This window comes from Nycticebus coucang, chromosome 1 (assembly GCF_027406575.1).
Source record: "Nycticebus coucang isolate mNycCou1 chromosome 1, mNycCou1.pri, whole genome shotgun sequence".
Lineage (NCBI taxonomy): Eukaryota > Metazoa > Chordata > Mammalia > Primates > Lorisidae > Nycticebus > Nycticebus coucang.
Window position 1 is genome coordinate 132,251,184 of NC_069780.1, and position 21,261 is coordinate 132,272,444.

The following is a 21,261-nucleotide window of genomic DNA, read 5'->3' on the forward strand; positions in this document are numbered from 1 at the left end:
AAAAATGAGAAAAAAAAAAATAGGTGGCGCACAAGAAATTTACTAAAAACTATTAGGATAAATGAGATCAACAAGGTCTCATTACCATGTCTCAAAACCCTGGATATAGGGTTTTGTTTTGTTGTGCTGGAAATGTTCTAGAATTCACTAGAGATATCAGTTGTATAATTTTATGAATACCTCTTAAAAGCATACCTTAAAAGGGTGAATTTTATGGCATGTGAATTATTATCCCAATAAAAAATGATCATATACCATACACTAGCAATTTGGGATTGTTTAAATCCCAAAATGTAATTAAGAAAAAAACTATTTGGGCTGAGCGAGGTGGCTTATGCCTGTGATTCTAGCACTCTGGGAGGCTGAGACAGATGGATTGCTGGAGGTCAAGAGTTTGAGACCAGCATGAGCAAGAGTGAGACCTTGTCTCTGAAAACTAGCTGGGTGTTGTGGAGGGCTCCTGTAGTCCTAGCTACTCAGGAGGTTGAGACAAGAGGATTACTTGAGCCCAGGAGTTGGAGGTTGCTGTGAGCTGTGATGCCACAACACTCTACCGAGGGTGACATAGTGAGACTCTGTCTCAAAAAAAAAAAATATTTACAATAGCATAAAAATGATAAAATACTTAGGAATAAATTAAAGAAATGCAAACCCTATACACTAAAAACTATAAAGTGGTGAAGAATTTCAAGAAGACCTAATTAAGAGGAACATTATCCCTTGTACATGGATCAGAATATTATGAAGATGGAAATATTCCTCAAATTGATCTCCAGTTCAACACAGTCCGTAACGAAATCGCAGCTACCTCTTGTTTTTTTCTCCAGAAGAATGAATGAACCTGCTAGGTTTCTGAGTTGGATACCTGGGCATATTTTGACTCCCCTCACCAAAACATGGCAATTGGAAGAGAAATAGGCAAGTTTAGGAGAGAAAATAAACTAAGTCTGGGCCAGGATGGATTTGAAATTACGATGGCTCATCTAGGAACTCAACCCTGCATTAACACAGTATGTAATTCTTTCCCAATGAAGGGTGAGGCATGGGCATTACACTAATTTCTGACGAAGAGATCTGAACAGAACAGGGAAGGGCTCAAGGGTGACCAGATGCCAAGTGAGAGAGTGGTCATTTCATTAATAGAACATTTGCTGAGTTGGAAGGTAGAACCTCCACGTTACACATACAGTAAACAGGCCGTTATCTGGAACTCTGGCAGCTGGTGCTCTCAAGCAACCGGCATGTGACCCAGCCAACATCAACAACAAATGAGAGTTTAAACTTGGTACATCTTGCTGTTAGTAAGTTGATGCTTCCTGCATCCCCCTGTGGCTCTGTAATGGTTTTAGGTGTTAATGTGTGTTACTTGAAGTTAAAAAAATATGGTAGTGAACTCAAAAAGTGTAGTGAATGCCCTTTTATAATAAAGTAAAACTGGTTATAGTAAGTGAAGTTTGTCTTTGTTTTAATTTGTTTTTAATTACTGTATATCAACATTAATACCAAGTCAATACCAAGTTTATGGTATGGAATGGGGTACAGAATTAGTTAAGCCTATTTTAATAGTAACTCTCAAGCAACCAGAAGCTACGTTGATCTGGAAACCACCAAAGCCCATGGGTGCTGGACAATGGGCAGATTACTATACATCAACCTTAAGAGCAAGCACACGGGTTCTATGAGACAAATTTCCAGTTGAACTAAAGTTTTTTGGGAGATTCACCTCTAAGGCCATACACTATTGAAGCAGTTTCTTTAAGATGAATATAGCATTATGTAGACAGCCTACAATGGGATGTAAATAAACACGAGTCTGGAAGTTCAGAGATATGATTTTCGACACTAGGACATAGTAGGTGCTTAATAAAAATCTGCAAAGGAACGATGGGTTAAAATTAATTGTCCTTGGGGCTATTGTTTTCTCCTTCTATCTGAAATCTCTATGTCAGTTTACAAATTTGAAGAATGAGTATTAAGCTGCATGATCTCAAAGAAACTTTCCAGTGCTAACATTTCATGATCTGCCATTGGACTGAAAAGGTACAACTATTTGCCAGCTGGATCCCTTACAGACCAGTTTACTACACTTTATTCCATATATTTGAAAATCACACATTACTCCTACTTAATGCTGTGTAATCATATACCCTTTGTCTCACAAAGGATCAAGTAAGAGAAATACTAGTGTAAAAATTTGCTTGTATCACGAGAAGAATGGATCAACAAGTGCACAAGGCAAATTCTCCTCAAATACCATACTCTCTCAGCTGTCTGATGCCACGTATATATTGCCACTGAATTCATCACAGCTTTCCAAGAAAGAGAGAAAAGAAACATCTAAAAACAAAACCAAAAACTTCTCTTGCCACAGATTAAAAAAATCAGAAAGGTTCACTTGAAAGCAATACTTACCTTAAAATTAAGAAATAACATGGAAACAATCATATTTAAAATATTGAGTTTGTGCTAAGTAACAGAAAAACTTACCTCTTTCACTTTTGAGCACTTTTGCCTTCTCAAGGGCATCATAGTATCTCTCCACACATTCAGGGAGGATGTTAGTTGAAGAAGACTTCAATATAGACAAAATGTCACTTGATTTTTTTTCCTCCAAACACTGATTAACATCAACGATCAGAGTAATCCCTGGGTAATAAAGAAAAAAAATCTTGTTAACGGTTATTTTTTACTTGCTCAAAAGGCATGTAAATATATAATTCAAGCTTTTAGGAACACATTAGTATTAAACCTTTCTGGGTACCATATGTGCCTGAGCCAATCGCCAACTCATCTACCAGTTTAGGTTGTAAGAATAAGATTCTTAACTATGGGAGCACGGTTTAAAAAAAAAAATCACTGCTTATTCGTTTGTGGTGTTACAGTATTAGATTTTGTTCTGTGCAGTAATCTATGAAACAGGTGAATGTATATGGGCATCCCTGACCTAGGTCATCATCTCTATTTTTGAGTACTAGGCTTTACAAAGACATCTATTCTAAGATATGAAAAATGCTGTTTAGGCTATGGAAATCCTGGTACTCTCTTGTATTGTGGTAGTATACACGGCAAAGTGATCATGACCAATCTGTTCTAGAAGGGCATAGCTGGTGGACACGTAGAATAGAACCCAGAAACTAAACTCTGAAACTAATTTAGACATAGTAAGCACTTTAGGCAAATATCTGCCTCTCCCCATCCATAAACAAAACCCTATTAAACTCTTGCTTGCCTAAAGAAAGTTAACTTAGTGCATTCTTTATTATCCCTTTAGTCCCAGGTAAGAATGTTCTAGCCAAGCAATAGAACTATTTTCACAACCTACAGACATACTAAATTAGACATGTAGAAATTAAAAAAAAATAGCAACACCTGTGGCTCAAAGGAGTAGGGTGCCAGCCCCATATGCTGGAGGTGGCGGGTTCAAACCCAGCCCCAGCCAAAAACTGCAAAAAAAAAAAAAAAAGAGGAGAGAGAAGCCAGGTTAAAATATTTCCTTGATGAAAAAGAACCTTAATAAAAAGAAGGGAGAGATGGATATTTTTTCTTACACACAAACCTTACAAGTGTTATAAGACATGGCTGTGTTCAAGCAATGTTCACATGTGCATAGCACTAGGGGGACTGAAGGGGGCTGAAGGGGCAAGAGAAAAAGTTTGACTTCCAGCAACCTGGAGTTGAAGCCATGTGGACCATGTAGAGACTAAGGGGGAACTTCCCTACAAACTCCAGTGGTTGATCGAAGGGTACAGCCGTATATTGCTGGGCTTATAGAGATAGGAGGAAACGCGTAAACCATTCTCCAGTCCTCTGCTCTAGGAGAGCTTTGTAGGATGGAGGACGCTGGACCACTAGCATTTGAGAAGTCTGTGGTCTGAGAGAAGAAGGAACAAGTAAATGACAAAGAATACTCACATAAATTATATGTGATAGCTTCAGCTAACCAATCAATAAAATGCTATTTTCCTTAAAGGATGATACTAGAAAAGGCACAAATTACTTCCATATATTAGCACCACTGAGCATTGATGTCCAAGGAACTGGTCCTCGGGCCAATTTCCAGACAACGGAGGCAAATTACTTCTTACCAAACCTCATCCTAATAGAACCATTTTCAATAAAACTCTAAAATATGCCTTCCAGTGGCTATCTTGCTCTTTATTTTACCCACAGTCTCTGGTACACAGTAGCCTGCTAAGAGCTGCCAGAGAGTCCTGTTTTGTTTTTTAGAGACAGAGTCTCACTCTGTGCGCTAGGTAGAGCGCTGTGGAGTCATCATAGTTCATAGCAAACTCAAACTCATGGGTTCAAGCAATCCTCTGGCCTCTGTATCCTGAGTAGCTGGGACTATCTGTATGCATCACTAGGCCCTGCTAGTTTTTCTGTTTTTAGTTAAAGATGGGATCTTGGTCTTATTCAGGTTGGTCTCAAACTCCTGAGCACCTACTTTGACTTCCCAGAGTGTTAGGATTATAGGCGTGAGCCACTGTGCCAGGCCCAGAATCCTTTCTGTCACTAAAATTGTACTGTGCTGTAATAGAGTTAGTGTTACTTTGGAGGATTATAAAGGTGTTTGGGCTTATTTTCTCTGTCCTAAATAGCCTCTAACACCTATGCTTTTTAGCTTTTCTCTCTTCCTTCACTGTCAACTATTGCTTCTTACTGACATCTGTGTGCCTGCCTGTGGTAGCCAGACACTTTCCGCTTTGTGACTGTGGGTTCCAATGTCCTCTAAGTCAGGAAGAGAGACAATCAAAGTTAACAATCATGCCTAAGAATCAATGGGCTCAAATGCCATGTCTGAGGGGTCCCCAGTGAGTAAAACAGATCCAGTGTACAGGTTTTGAGATATCTACTTCGATTGCTTTTTTGGTTTAATCTGTGGGTTGTAGTGAAGTTCCAGATAGCTGAAGATGTTAGATAAATGATCTGCAGACAAACCTCCTTATATTTACTCACACTTTCTTATGAAAGATAGAACACAACTATAGCCCAGGATGAAGGAAAGAAATGGAGTGGGAAGGGAGGGGAGGTTTGACAGAGGGAGGGTAAAGGGGATCACACCTATGGAGCATATTGCAAGGGTACAAGTCAAATCTGTCAAGTGTAGAACATAAAAATCTTAGCATGATAATCAAGTAAATGAGGTGAAAGCTATGTTGATTGGTTTGATCTAACCACATCAGATTGTATAAAAAAAAAAAATCAACACATTGTACCCCACATATGCATAAATGTATTCATGATCTATGTGTATTTAACTTCATAAAAAAATAAATAAAAAAATGATCTGCAGACAGTGAGGTATGTTTCTGCTAACAAGAAAATTAAAAAACCTCCCATAAATCTCTAAGAGATCCAAAAAAAATGTTTGCTTTATACCCTGAGTCATACACAAGCAGGCTCTCTTAAGGCACAAATTTGCAGCAGGCAATGTAATAGCAAATAGAAAAAAAATTGTTTTTCGGGAGTGGGAATGAAAAAAACTTTTCGTGTGTAAGGCACAGATCTATATATGGTACATAAGCAGGTATACCCTCCATCTGTGGCATTAACATTTCATGGTAAGGAGAGATTAGGAAAAAAAGACTAAAGACTTGTTAGGGTGCAATAATGAAAAAAGATCGGAAAAGATTGCTCTAGGGAGTCAAAAATAGAGGCAAACTTACTTTAAGCACAAGATTCTCCAGTGAAAGTGAGTGCTAGGCCAGAATGAAGGCAACCACAGTTACTCTGCCCTTTTAAACCTTGCTTCTGTAAAACATATGGGCCATTACACTTTCTCTTATAAAATAATCTGATCTGAGTATGTTTGATGCTTATAGCATGTCACCAGAATCTGTTTCACGTCTTCATGCAAAAGATAAAGAATGCTTTTAAAAATAAGATTAAATTCCTACGGAAAACCTGAAAAATTCCTGGAATCAGAGTATAGATAGATTTAACTTTAGAAAACTTTTGTTGTTATTATATATCACAGAAGAAAGTGTATTCACTCTTCTGAGGCACAGGACCGAGGAAGAAGCTAGAATTTTAGATGTGCAAGTGAGAAAATCTCACTTTCATAGCAGATAGAGTCATCAGTCTTGATGTTAAAGACTGAATCAACACCTGCAGGTCAAATGTAAGAAGACCGAAGTATAAAAGGAATAAAATAATTTCTAAACGGATTTGATCCTTAAGAGAAAATAGTAACCATTTTAGGCTATTTCAATAACTACATTACAATCTAATTTCTTAAAGTGCCTCTTCAGATTGCGGCTGACTTCAGTTTTATATTTAAATCTCTTATTTGCACACTTCAACTTCATTATTTTTTTCCTTACGAGTGCTAAAAGGAAACACTTTAAAGTTCCTAAGGGTATAAAAGTTCGGGTTTGAGAAATACACTTTTCGGGCGGCACCTGTGGCTCAGAGGAGTAGGGCGCCAGCCCCATGTGCCAGAGGTGGTGGGTTCAAACCCAGCCCCAGCCAAAAATCACAACAACAACAACAACAACAACCAAAAAAAAAAAAAAAAGAAAGAAAAATACACTTTTCAAGCTAAGGCAATAAAAACCAAATGTTTCTCACAGATGATTCCAAAATTAAAAGCACATCTGTGGAGTAAGACAAGGCATCTAAAAAGCACTCCACGATCTGATACAATAGAAGAAATTCTAATCATGCCCTGAGTTAATGAATCGTAGGTTAATGAATCGTATTTTAATCTATGTTGGGTATTCATAATATGGAGTGTGTTATTATATCAAGTTAGAAGCTATCTCACATTGTTGTCTGCATCTTCATTTTATTACTCCTTAAAAATAAAACAAAAAATTTAACCATTTGAACCAACATGGGGATTCTGCTCGTTGTTCCTTATGCCTGTTCTAAGTATGCACTACAGAACCGGGAAGTAACCTCAGGATGAGTTTGGGGACCTACCGTGAGACAGACTCAAGCTAGAACTGCATTCATCACCTGTCTCCACAAGCCCCTACTCTGACCGGTGAACCACAGGAATATTTAGGGTCTCATGGAATTAGTGCCAGGTCAGAGCCAGTGCCCAGTAATCCTTGAAAAGTCTGATTATGTCCTTTTCCCCAACAGTCACCCTGGTAAAAGCCATGGGACCCTTTGAGAAAGGCTGGAAGATTAACAGTACATATTTTTGGTCATGTAAGCAGAAGTCCTTCCTCAAGGGGACTGGCCTCTTCTGCATTTTGGGAGGGGGGTTCAGTGTTTGTAAACGGGCTTCAGTTTGGGAATTCACCGAGGGACTGTGACTCTTTGTTTCTATGATTCAACTCAGATTTCTGTTCATTTGAGCTAGAACTCTTCTACTTGTAGACTACCAGTCTATTTCACTTCTAGGAGCGCCATGATCTATTAGCCGACTCCATAGGTCTCTGCGAGGCAGGAGATTCTAATCAGTACTCATCACAGTAATCACGCTTATTGACCTTGAATGTTTCAGTGCTGACACCTGGCCCCTGCCAGCCTTCCTCACAAATCTGTACTTGCCATTCTTTTCAGTCTAGTGAGCCAATTCCTTCAAATAAGTATCTGTCTGCTCTCCCCTTCAGAATGGCTATGTGTATGTGAGCATAGCTACCCATCTCACAATATGCTCTATGCCCTCTTGGTTCTGTTTCTCTGGAAAACCCTGCCCAATAATAATGAAGGACATGAATGGAGAACAGGCGTGTGTTAAGCAGGAATGGGCTAAGTTTTCTAAGGAACAAGAGCAAAAAAATTTGACCTAATCATAAAATTTGCCAGCTTAGAAAGTATTTTTTTACTTTCTGGATTCTGTTTGGCAATGTTGTCAAATTTTGTTGGCAACAGTATCTAATCACTGAAAACAGAGCAACCAACTCTTCTTGTGTAAATATACATCCAAGAACTAAAACTTGGTGAGAGAGTCCAAATCAATCCAGAAATTGAAAGTTATTTCAGGCACACATCCAAACACAAGCAAAGCAGGTTTCAGGCGCGAAGGTGGCGAGTGCTTACACTGTTTCGCTTTGTCCCTGTCACTGTTGGCCTCATCGATGGCTCGCTGTATCTCTTCCAGCCAAAGAACTTTCGAGGCCTTCTCGGAGGAATTCTGTGAACAATGCCATAGAATAAAAGAACAGTGGATGATAAGAAAATAGGGTTAATAACAGCTTTTCAGGAGCCATTTTGCTATAACTCTGACAAATTCTTCATGGGCAACTTCCAAGCACGGCCAGACGCTGTACCAGGAGCAGACTCCAAATTGAACCACTTCTCCCTGCCACCCTTAGTCCAGCCCACCATCATCTCCCAATGGGTGGCTCTTTGCTTTTGCTGCTGCCAAGGCGGTCCTCTCCTGAGAACTTGGTGATCTCTCCAAATGGACATCTCATTACACCACTCCTCTGCTGAAACTCCTGCCAAAGCTTCTCCCCTGAAGTTAGAAGGAAACACAAACTCCTCCTGGACGGTGAAGCTTTGAGGATGCGTCCCTGCCTGCCCCACCTCACACCCACTCCTTCCCATTCCCTGTCAGAACTTCACCATGGCCTCCTCGAGACCACAGCCTCTCCCTGAGCTGCGCGGCTACCAGCCTTAACTTTCAGGCCTGACCTCAAATGCCACCTCCTCCAAAACATCTATCCTGGCTACCTGAGTCAAATCAAATACTCTCCCCCAATCACTCAACACCTTCATTCCCAAACTACATTCTAAGCTGCCCCAGGATACCAAGGAATATTTTAAATGTGAGGAAAACACAGAAATATTTGGCATTTATCAGAATCAGGGAAAACAAAACAAAACAAAACAAAACCACGGTGACTGCCCGTATTAACAGCCGAGTTTAAAAGACAGATGTATCAAGGAAATTATAATACAATATAATCAGGGCAATATCAGCAGTAGAGACATGATCCAGAAATAGGCAGGAAAGGATTAACCTAGGGGTGTTGAATTGCAGGGGAGAAAAGACTAAGTCGCTAAGCATTAGCTTTGGAAAGGAAGTGATAGCAATGAAAACAGATTAGATTACCTTTACCAGTTTACCTTGGAGGCGACTCTGATGATTCTGCTCTAAGTGCAGTGATAGCATACACTAAACGAGACTTAGCCAGCAACGGTGTTTTATAAAAACTTGTGCCAAACTGCAATTGTTACCAGTAGAAATATTTTCTGGGAAGATGTGACATTCCACTTAAAAAATGAGAACATTCTACCTATGTGTAGCAATGAGTAAGTGTGCTCTAAATCCTTCATCAAAACTATGGTGAATGAAAAGATGACTCCAACACTGGAGCCTGGAGAGCCAGCTCCACCACGTAGGACACAGGACCAATGGGGGCAGGAAGGAGGAATAACATCCACCAGCTCCTGTTGCAGGCTTCTTTCTAACCCTACTTCCCTCAGGGGCTAATGTGAGAGAAGGCACGTGGAAAGGGCTCTGAAAATGAGACAAAATAGCAGCGATTTCATCCTGTAACGTCTGGGTTAAAGGGAACCTCTGGGGAAGGCCTGACACTTGCTTTCACAAGCATCGCTAGCGACCTGCCTCACCACGTGGGAACCAGGGTTTTCCATTTCTTCCAAGACTGGATGGGGGAAGTTCAAACAGGAAGCAAGATGAAAAGGGGAAGACCAGAAGAGGAATCCAGAGATAGGGAAGCAGGAACTATTTTATTTTCTCTCTATTTTCCAGGCTTAAGAGAACCCAGTATGCCCTCAGGTTAGGCTAAAAACTAAGCTCCATGAAAGTTCTCTTATATCTCCGTTTTCTGAAGGATATTTGTGCTTTCCTTCATGACTTGCCACTGTACAAGTTGTGCCCCGCAGACTTCTACTGAGAAGGCAGTTATAAACCCACTTCAAACCTTAAGTATTTGTCTTATAAGCCAAACTAAAGAGAGACTTTGCAAATCAATCAATTTAACTCAAAGGTTTAAATCATGACACACTGAAGTAAAGGTTGCTAAACAAATACAAAACCAAGAGTAAAAATCAAATCCTTCCAAGTCAAGCATCCTATTTCAACAGTTCACCAGAGGACTGGAAATAACACTATGTTATGGCCACATCTCTACCTCAGCTAAGCAGCCAGGTTTCATATAAAAATTACAAATGCATTAAATGACTAGAAATGAGGCCATGCATGAATCAAGCCATAAATTCCTGCATTTAGAAAATTCATAGAAAAATGTTAATTAACAAATATCTTCAATATTTTGTGTGGGTTTTTCTTATTATTTATACTACAATATAATAGTACACCATCTAGTTTGTGTAACCAGGTTATTATGTGTAGTTGAAGTATTCAACACTGACCTTTGTGAAAATCTTGGTCTGATGAAATTTAATTAAGATGTGAAAAGTTTCCATAGATCAGTTCCTTCCTAGATTATCCCTCAGTCTGTAAGTGTCATGAAATTCACTGAATTTTATAGGCAGCAAAATGTTGAGTTGTCTGACTTTGAGTTTAATCTTCACTTTTATTAATGAAAGGAAAACCTGTTATAATAGTTTTTTTACTATATATTAAATCACATGCTCCAGAATCTAACTCATAAAAACTTGTATGTTGCACAATCTGAATATGCTTAACACTACTGAACTCACACTTACAATGGTTCAGATGGTAAATTTCATGCTATGTGTATTTTATCATAATTAAAAAAAATCTTATTGTAGATCTGCTCACCAAAACTTGTGGAATAATGGGGGGTCTCCTTGCATTTCAGACTTCTTTTTTGTTGTTGTTGCAGTTTGGCTGGGGCCAAGTTTGAACCCGCCAGCCTTGGTATATGGGGCCGGCACCCTACCCACTGAGCTGCCCTCCTTTGCATTTCAGTGTAGCATTATGATTTTAATTTAATCCAATACTGTTATTTGGGAGGTTTCCCCAGTTTTCTAACTCTGTAGAGTTATTGAATGGCTCAAAACTCACTGAACTGGGGAAGGGAGAACCAACTCTGAACACCCAACCCCCTCAAATACCTACACAAACAAACGTAAGACCAAGTTCTGCTGAGGTGTTCACTGATGACAAATTCAGACCAATGTGACACTGATGGAGAATTTTCAAAGTAATCAAGTACACAATATTAACATATTAAAAAATGTTTGCATTTCATAATTTCTAATTATGTAATATGTTTAAGAATGAAGATTTAAAACAGCTGGGGCTAAAGCAAAGGACAACAGACCATTTATGAAGTAGAAATTACACTTTGGAACTGCTTTTTAAAAATGGGTAAAATATGAGATATGAGACAAAGTCAAAGCTAACTGCTACTTGGCATCTATTCTTGGCTTAGCTCTGTAAAGGATTATAGACTTCCTGCCATTCTTCAAAGGCACATAAATTTACTGGGCGAGAACTACAGCGTCTGTGCAGAACAGATTGTCAGGGATAGGGAGGAGTTAATTGACTTTCTCAGGGATAACGTGACAGGCTCAGAGGCTTGGCCTGAGTCATGCATTCTGCAACGCTGAGTGGGTCACATCCTCCCGCTACAGAGGACTGGGCATGCTTCCTGCTGCACAGCACAGGAGCACATACGTCTACAGAGGAAGGCTTCCATTTGCCGCTCACACTCACAACTAGGGGGAAACTGTGCTCCATGACGTTACACACCTGACGGTGTGTTGAGAAACAAGATTCGGTCATCAGAATGAAAAATCTCATCTTTACAGCTGCTGGACTACTGCTTCTGGTGCCTTCTTTTTGTCAAAGTGGTAAGTTTTCTTGTGGGGATACATGGGGATGCTGGTTTGTGTTACAAATTAAGATTCAACGGAACCTAATTTTCTGCCCATCTCACACAAACTGTAACCCCGAAAGGCAGAATTTAATCTCAGTTATTAAAAGGTAGGATGATAGAAATAAAGATCTATATAGTTTGTTTACTCTATTCAGATCTTGTCAAAGACTAAATTCTCCACTGGGGTTTAAACATTTGTGGCATATTCAAGATTTTAGATATCTAACAATCAAGTAAAAAAGCAATTTTCTTTTTGCTTGTAAGAATTTCCTCTGATAGCCCTTTTCCAAAGGATTAGAGAAAATCCTATGTTAATACCTCCTGATAAGACACAAACACAAGAATATGGCTGGAAAGAGCAAGTTCTGCTCTTAACAGCCAGCTATGCCAGTAAGTTTCAAAATGAAATACTTTCTTGACTTTCAGTGGCATTAGGGCCTTCTCCTTATCCTCATATATAATTTTTTAATGTCAGCAATAAGATCTCCCAAACAATATTCAATCTCGAGTGTATTTCCCATTTTACTTAATGCAATGCTGGCCTGTGATAATCTGCTCCAAAATTAATGGGTTTGGGACAGGTCTGTTATCTATCATGCTTCCACTGTTGGGTTATACTCCAGTCAACATTGCTAAGAATGGGTGAGGTGGGTTACAAGAAGGGGAAAAAAGCAGAAATAAATGAAAAACACCACTCTGTACAGGCATGCTGCATAAATGGGTAGCCGGAATCCCCGGGTCATCTCACAGGGTCTTCAGAGAGCCTGTGGTGGGCAGAGATAGCACACGTGGGTTTATGAGCAGAAGCGCTCGCTCTTTCTAGGAGAAAACAAGCCTAAAAGCTGAGCCGCTGAACTGCAAAAGAAACAAGGTGTGTGGGAGTGGTTCCCTCAAGGCGCTAGGAGGGTTTGGTGGCAGTGAAAAGGAGCACTCTGAAGAGACCAAGTTTTACAGCAGGCAGCAAATCTGCTTTCTTGATATTGTTGGGGGAGAACCGTGAAGTTCAGTATCAAGCAGCTGTAGTCAGTTCTCCGCATTAGTCCCTCGCCAAGGCCTTTTCCCAGGTTGAAAACATTTCAGAAATATTACACCAATTGGAAATCTGGATAAAGAATTCAAATACATTAAAAAAAAATCTAACAATATGAGCGCTATTAAGGGAAAACGAGTCTCTAAAGAATAAAAAGCTTCTTCTCCGGACAATGGAATGGATTGTAGACGCAAGGTCTTGCTCAATCACAGGAATTTTCTGAAAACAAACAAACACTTGATTTCAAAGGCACTCAGCCGATCCTGAAGGGAAACAACTTGCACAGGATGCTTTTCAGCCATTCTCTAGCTTTGTTCCTGTCTTTAAAGGCATTGCTCTTTGGGTCACGTCAAAAATAAGAACTTTTCTAAAATGCAAAAGTGAGTGGAAGGATTTGTCGGTGAATTCATGTCACACGACACGCCTTTTAAAGATCACGTCTAAACAATATTTTGCCATGGTTTTTCCTTTTTTTAAATCTACCTTTCCTTAAATGGCACCTGCTCAGCTTCACACCCCAGGAGTCAGGCTACACTTCCTGTATTTTACACACTGAATTCAGTTCGTGCAATCCCAGGGTTATGAGGGAGGCTTCAATTTCACCTGTAAGCAAACTGCTAGAGATTACAGCAGGAAGAGAAACTAGTTCTGAATGACGAATAGGTTGTTAAGCGCTAATCTCAGGCACTCGACAGGGAGCAATTCAGAGGCCGTGGGACAAGCCATAACTGGCAGAGTACAAGCATTTAAAGTGATTAAGTCTGAGGTTTATTTTTGCATAGAAGTCCATCTTTGAGGTAACATTAAAAATTTCAGAGATTATTTTCTATACATGTCAAAGATTAATTTATGAAACTATTATATAATAATAAACAAGTTTGAGCGTTAATGTTTTTGAAATTGCCCTTTCAGGAATTAGGATTATTAACAATGTTTTTGAAACTGCCCTTTCAGGAATTAGGATTATTAACATCAACACACCCAATTATTTCTAGCATATAGTAGCTGTCTTTCTATCCTTTTAAAAATTCATTACTAATTTCTTAGGCCATCACAGCAATTCCATCTTCCGACTTTCCCTCTTATCTCCATTCCCCTACAGGCTGCCTTTGCATTCTTTCTTTTCACATCTTTCCCTAGGGCGGAGCCCATCTCCATCACTTCTACTAAATTAAGTGATGGTCTCCATGCAGAGAGGAATAACGCACGCCTCTAACGTGGGCCCCTGGAATTCTGGATTCCACATCTAGTCTGTCTAACCAGCTGCTGGACATGTTATGCCCTAACATCCCGCCAGCAACTCAGCTTCCTAATACCAGAAGCTGAGACTGTAGCTTCTCCCCCATCCTGCCCTCATCTCTTGCCCCACCTCAGCTAATGGCACCCCCCATCTGAGTCACCTTCGACCCTTGGCTCTCCCCCATCAACCCCATAGCCAGCCAGACGCCAAGTCTCCTGAAGTCCTCATCACAGGGTCTCAGGTGTTCTCCTTCACCTTTTCACAACATTGCTCTAGTTCAGTAACTTTGCTCATCTTTGTTCAAACATCTGAATCAGTTAACTGTTCTCTGAAATGCTTATGCAATTTTATCAACACAGCATTTACCTATCATGTTCTGATGGGCTATTTTTTTCCTTCCAACAGTATTATAACCTTCCTACAAGCAGTGGCCACCTGGTTTTTGTTCCTGCATGGGATAGCACAGTGCTTGGGGCATATGTACTAAACACATGATTGTTGATAATCTGCTGTCCAGTGATGTTTTAAAATTAATAATCCTAAATTCTATGACCACAAATCCTAAATTCTATTCTTGTGTAGGATAAGATAATTCATTTTATTTTCTCCCAAACCATGGACACGGCTTGGTAACGAATCACATATTAATACTTCCTTTCCATTACAGGCATGAAAGATGACGCCAACTTGGCAATACCAACTTTACCCATTAAGACCTTCCGTGGCGCTCCCTTAAATTCTTTTGAAGCATTCCCCCATTCTGCCATAGAAGGCTGGACAGCAGACACCCTACCTGTAAAAATTAAGTGCCCTGAAGAAAGTATTTCAAATCTCCTTGTGAATAATGCCACCTTGGGGTACCTGAGCAGCCCCCTGAGTACCAAGCTGATACCCGCCGTCTACATCGTGGTGTTTGTGGTTGGTGTGCCAGCCAACGCCATGACCCTGTGGATGCTCTTCTTCAGGACCAGATCTGTCTGTACAACTATCTTCTACACCAATCTGGCCATTGCAGATTTTCTTTTGTGTGTCACGTTGCCCTTTAAGATAGCTTACCATCTCAACGGGAACAACTGGGTGTTTGGAGAGGTCATGTGTCGGGCCACCACCGTCATCTTCTATGGCAACATGTACTGCTCCATTATGCTCCTCACCTGCATCAGTGTCGGCCGCTACCTGGCCATTGTCCATCCTTTCACTTACCGGGGGCTGCCCCAGCGCACCTATGCCTTGTCAACATGTGCATTGGTGTGGGCGACGGTTTTCTTGTATATGCTGCCATTTGTCATCCTGAGGCAGGAGTATTACCTTGTCCAGCCGGATATCACCACCTGCCACGATGTCCACAACACATGCGAGACCTCGTCTCCCTTCCAACTCTACTACTTCACCTCTTTAGCGCTCTTTGGGTTCTTGATTCCATTCGTGGTTATTATTTACTGCTACACAGCCATCATCCGGACACTCCACGCACACGATGATAGGTGGCTGTGGTACGTCAAGGCAAGTCTCCTCGTCCTTGCCATTTTTACTGTGTGCTTTGCTCCAAGCAACATTATACTTATCATTCACCATGCCAGCTACTACTACCACAGTACCGATGGGTTATACTTTACCTACCTCATAGCTTTGTGCCTAGGTAGCCTGAATAGTTGCTTAGATCCATTCCTTTATTTTCTAATGTCAAAAATCACAGATCACTCCACCGCCTACCTTACAACAGTGAAATCATCTTAGAGAACAAAGAAAGCTATCTGTGAAGACATTCGTTTTGGGATGACGCGCATAGTGCAAGGTGCTGTATTCTCTAACACTATTTTTTGGGCTCCTAAGAAATAGTGCTTCAAAAATCAAGCATAACAAGAATACAACTCATTGTTTATTTTTAAACATTTGATCAGGATTTTAAGAAAGTAATGCAGAAGACAAGATATCACTCCTTTCTTTATGCCAACTGACACAATCCCATCCACTTCAGCTCTTTAAATCTCTGTCTTCCTAACGTTGAGTGGTACTGACATCCTTGAATTTTGACATTCAAGTTGATCCTTCTATCTTCTCTGCCTCTCACGCTGGTGACTGCCCCATCAGCTCACTTTGTCTTTTTTACTGTCCCTCATCAGGGTCCTTTATACCAGGCCTACTTTTGTCCCCTCAGTCTCTTTCTTTCTTTTTTTTTTTTTTTTGAGATGAGAGTCTTACTATGTTGCCCTTGGTAGAGTGCCATGGTGTCACAGCTCACAGCAACCTCAAACTCTTGGGTTTAAGTGATTCTCTTGCCTCAGCCTCCCAAGTAGCTGGGACTACAGACACCCGCCACAACACCCAGCTATTTTTTTTGTTGTTGTTGTTACAGTTGTCATTGTTGTTTAGCTAGCCCGGGCTGGGTTCAAACTCACCACCCTCGGTGTATGTGGCCGGCGCCCTCCTCACTGGGCTATGGGCACTGCCCCGCTCAGTGTCTTTCCTGCCAGCCTGCCCTCCAGCTCTGGGTCATGCCAGATTCATCTTCTTCAGATAATAGTCGGAATACATCACTCAGAAACCTCTGCTGACTCTCCACTGCTTCTGCAATGAATTGTAAACTTAAGCCTGGCATTTAGATCTGCCTTTCTAACCTGACTCCCCAGTAAACTCTGACCGTAATGTAGGTACCAAACATACCTGTTGCTTTGCTATGATTTTGACTTTTTCTCTCTTCACTCTTTTCTCTGACTGGAAGGCTAGTTCTTAAAATCTTTGTTTTAATTCTGGCCATTTCAAAGTCCTCAAAGGACCAGTCTTCCCTGGGTCTCAGGCCAGCAGTGTCACCTGGCTTATTTCAATTCCCAAAGCACTTTCTTATATTTTTTATTATGGCAGCTATATATAACTCATTTATACACAGGTATTAATTCCACGAACAATTAACACTACATATAAAGGAAAAGGTGCTCATCCTCACTGTTCCATGAGGTTCTTGAATCCCAGACACAAGGCTCTGCGGGGCTCAGCTTCATGCTTTACATATCAGGTAGTTGAATGACTTTCACCCTTCATGTAACTATACACATACTATAAAGAGGCTTCATGTGCAAATTAGAAAAATCCCAAAGCATCTAAACACCTTGAAATCCCATTAAATTCACGCTGAAAAGGCAATATACTCTGTACAACATGGGATAACATCATTCCTGGTTAGACAAATAAAAAAATGAGGAAGCTAAACAAAGAATATACACATAAGGTCATTTAGAAGTTTAAAATAATGCCTCTACTATTTTTCTTCAAATGGTATATTATTATAAATGCCCAATAGCATATTCCTATAGGTAACTACGTTTCCCTTAACTTATGGATTAGAAAAGAGGGGGACAGTAGTGTTTAAGGGTGGTAGTTATAAATATAACTGGGGTTTAGGAAACCTTTAAGCATAAAGGATTACTGAGATGAATTTGGAGGTCTGTAGGAATGTGCATTGGCTATATACTTTGTAATGATCATCAAAACAATAAAAAATCATTTTAAATGTATTTTTTTTTTTTTGAGACATAGTCTTGCTTTGTTGCCCTTGGTAGGGTGCCGTGGTATCACAGCTCATAGTAACCTCAAACTCTTGGGCTTAAGTGATTCTCTTGCCTCAGCCTCCCAAGTAGCTGGGACGACAAGTGCCCGCCACAGCGCCGGCTATTTTTTTGAGACGGGGTCTTGCTCTTGCTCAGGCTGGCCTCAGAGTAATTCATCTGCCTCGGCCTCCCAAGTGCTGGGATTACAGGCATGAGCCACCATGCCCTGCCCAAATCATTTGAAATGTATTTTTTTAAGGGGAAGAGTTTTCCATTGAACTTTAATTAAAAAAAAAAAATCCTCTCACATAAAGTCTCTTTATAGTATGTGTATGGTTATATGAATAGTAAAAATCAGATAAACACTAAAGTAAGCAAAAAAAATCTATAGTAGGTTTCAAACTGACAAAAACCTCACTGGAAGGAATTGATTTCTGAAAATTAAGTCATCAGTTACAATACAGTTTTACTTAGGGAAAAACTAAAGCAATATCCACTTATTAAAAGTATACAATTTTTAAGGAGTAGATATACCAGGAACAAAACAAAACTTCTATTAAAAAGTCAAAAAAAAGATGCTGGCATGGATGTGGTAGAAAAGGAATACCTTGTTGTTGGGGATATAAATCAGTACCATCTCTGGGGAAAACAATGCGGAGATTTTTTTCAAAGAATTAAAGATCTACCATTCAATTTAGAGATTTTACTACTGGGAATCTACCCAAAGGAAAAGAAAAGACACCTACATCCATGTGTGTGCTGCAGCACAAATCGCAGTTGCAAAGATATGGAACGAACCTAAGTGCCCACCAATCAATGAGAGGATACAGAAAATACGCGAGCGCGCGCACGTGTGTGTGTGTGTGTGTTCCACACCATGGAGTGCTACTCAGCCATCAAAAAGAATGAAATAATGTCTTTTCCAGCAACTTGGATAGAAGCGAAGGCCATTATAGTAAAGGAACCCAGGGTCAAAAAAACAAATACCACATGTTCTTTCTTGTAACTGCTAAGATATGGGTATGCATGGTTACCCAGAGTGACTTAATGGACATTGAAGACTCAGAAGGGAAAAGGGGAGAAGGAGGTGCAGGATAAAAAATTCTGTACAATGGGCAGCACCTGTGGCTCAGTGAATAGGGTGCCGGCCCCATATACTGGAGGTGGCGGGTTCAAACCCGGACCTGGCCAAAAACTGCAAAAAATAAATAAATAAATAAATAAAAATAAACAAAATTAAATAAAAATTAAAAAAAAAATTCTGTACAATATATGCTCTTCAGGTGACGAGTATATTAAAAGCCTGGACTTCATTCAGTCAGCTAGACAATTCAGCTATGTAACAACTACTTGTACTCACTAAATCTATTTAAATAAAAGTAAACTTAAAAAATAAAGTACAATAAATATATTTTCCTTAGAAAAAACAAACCCAGAATTTTTTGGTGGGGTGTAATTTGTATGTTCTCCAGCAAAACCTTTAATTTTACAACAGCTCACAATTCACTGCCTCCTGTGAACAGACACAGAATGTGCTAAATATGCCCATTACCCAGTCTCTTCCTGAGAGGCAAAAGGAATTTGGTACCTACATAAAGTTATATTTGAAATGCTGTGAAAGCAGACCAAGAATCCTCACAAATTTACAATAGCCTTTTACAAAACTGGGCGTCTGTTCTATGAAAACGTTGCCCATTATGACCATTAATGGCTGTATACTTTGGCACAAGCTTTACTTTATACTGATAATACCAGCAACATAAATTTCCCTGATTATTTTCCAAGGCCAGATGTTAGCAAGGCAAGGCAAGGCAATAATGAAAACCAGTATAAGAACACAATAGGAAACTGCTAGGAATCAAAGGAGCAGAGTTTAAAAAACAGGCACAAAGACCCTGCCAAACAAGGAACAGAATTGGAATTTTCAAGGGAAGAACAGGCTGAGAAGAGAAAATTTCAATGTTAACATGCCAAGAAAGAAAACCGTGCTTAAAAAGAGCAATTTATCCAGACATGCTTTACTGCTTGCAGTTGTAGTGTTTTCAATTTGCTAGCAATTGCTGAAGTATCTCAAGCCCCTAATTGTATAGGCCCAAAGTGCCCAAACTTGAACCCAGATCTCTAGGTTCTGCGTCCTAATTTTTAATGCCCTAGTCACACCATGAAATCTACTCCCTCCACATACGGGAAGGATGCCCAGCACAGAGCTGGCAGAGGGTGGACACTCAGAGCCTTCTGAGTACCCTAGCGGGTCCTATGGAGTCCTGTCTGTTCTAGACCCCTCTGGCCAGAATGTTCCAGAAAGGACCTATCTTGCCTATGAAAGACCTGGGTGTGGAGTCAGCCTCATCTCAAAGACAAATCCCCGTGTGGCTGTGGGCGGAGAGGATCCCAGGTCTGTGTCTGCCTTGTTCTCAGAAGATCCCAACTTTGGTGTGGATGGAGCAGACCCCTGTGCCTAGTAAGGACTTTGTGATGTGACATCAGTCATCCCTTATTAGGGAGGCAGCCACAGGACCCACAATAATACCAGCCACATTATTTAAGCACTTTTGGGGGGTGCCAGGCTCTATGCTAAATATTATAGCTAATCACACAAATACACAAAACACACACACAAAATACATATTCTCCTTTAACCTTTGCTGTAATCTGTATGTCAAGTATGTGAAAATAAGCACACAGTTTGGTGACTTGACCAAAGTCACAAGGCTAATCTGTGGCAAATGCAAAATTTGAATACTGCCTGTCCCCAAAGCAAATAACTTGCTCCTCCAATGCTGGTAAGCTTGTCACATGCCATAGCCCCTTAGTGAGAACAGCAGGGGGGCGGCCACCTCCCTCCCCTGGGATGTAGGAACACAAGACTTGGGCTTGAGTCCTCCCTCCCCCATTCACTGGCTGTACTTTGGCCCTGCTCTCAGCCTGGGCCCCAAGGTCATTCACATCAGTGGACACAGCACCCACGCCACAGTCATCATGGGGCTTAAATGAGAAACACTGATGGGGGCTTGGGGGCACCCACAGAGCACTGAGGGGAAGGCAGAGTCACCGCTGACCCTGCCAGCTGCACAGTTTCCCTCCAGCTTCGATGAGGCAGCGGCATAGAGTGAGGAAGATTTATACCAGTTTCTAAAAGTTTAGAAACGTTATGTGGCACAAGCATTCTTTAAAAATATTAAAAAATCAAACAGTAAAAACAAAACAAAACAAACCTGGAATGAAAAAGAGGTCTTGTTTTCACCGGCCAGAAGGCATCGTCCTTCCAGAGATACTTGATACATATGTAAGTGTGTGCACGCCCCCCAGCACACACGCAGGTGTTTATGTGCGGGGAAACACACTTTGTTTTTGCTTAACATACTTAGGTTGTGTTGTTCATTTGTTATTGGAAACAAAGCTGCAAAAAAACATGTTTTTCCATCTGCCTTAATGCACGATCACATTTCTGCATCAGGCAGAGATGGGCAGTAGTCCCAGAACTAATTACCTTTTGGATGGCTTTGGGAGTTACTTAATCTGTGTTTAATTATCTTCTGTAAGATGGCAGTAATGATGGTAAAATGATTCAGAGAGCCATTACGAACTGCTATGGGGATTAAGTGAGATGATGTGTATAAAATACATAATATCATGCCTGGCAAATAGTAGGTTCTCAGTGAACGTTTGCTTTAACCAGGTGTTTCTTCCTGTTTCGGATGAGGCAGTTCT

The 21,261-nt window shown here is 40.4% G+C and overlaps 2 protein-coding genes across 4 annotated transcripts in view; one reads left to right on the plus strand and one right to left on the minus strand.

Moving 5' to 3' along the window:
- The window catches only part of IQGAP2 (IQ motif containing GTPase activating protein 2), a 362,038-nt gene that overhangs the window by 86,234 nt on the left and 254,543 nt on the right, over window positions 1-21,261 (minus strand). For all 3 annotated transcript variants that reach the window (XM_053588316.1, XM_053588306.1, XM_053588326.1), the window contains 2 exons: window positions 7,996-8,089; window positions 2,488-2,646 (listed from right to left, as the gene is read on the minus strand). In XM_053588316.1, the coding sequence (XP_053444291.1) occupies window positions 2,488-2,646; window positions 7,996-8,089 (253 nt within the window). The remainder of the gene's footprint in view (window positions 1-2,487; window positions 2,647-7,995; window positions 8,090-21,261) is intronic.
- Window positions 11,565-17,262, plus strand: F2RL2 (coagulation factor II thrombin receptor like 2). The gene is made up of 2 exons (XM_053588354.1): window positions 11,565-11,709; window positions 14,673-17,262. The coding sequence occupies exons 1-2, from the start codon at window positions 11,646-11,648 to the stop codon at window positions 15,740-15,742; spliced, it is 1,134 nt and encodes a 377-aa protein (XP_053444329.1). The 5' UTR covers window positions 11,565-11,645; the 3' UTR covers window positions 15,743-17,262.

Excerpts from the sequence above, each read along its gene's own strand:
- F2RL2 (XM_053588354.1), top strand. The coding sequence starts at position 11,646 with ATGAAAAATCTCATCTTTACAGCTGCTGGACTACTGCTTCTGGTGCCT. Across the intron at positions 11,710-14,672 it reads GCCTTCTTTTTGTCAAAGTG|GCATGAAAGATGACGCCAAC; the intron begins GTAAGTTTTCTT and ends TTTCCATTACAG.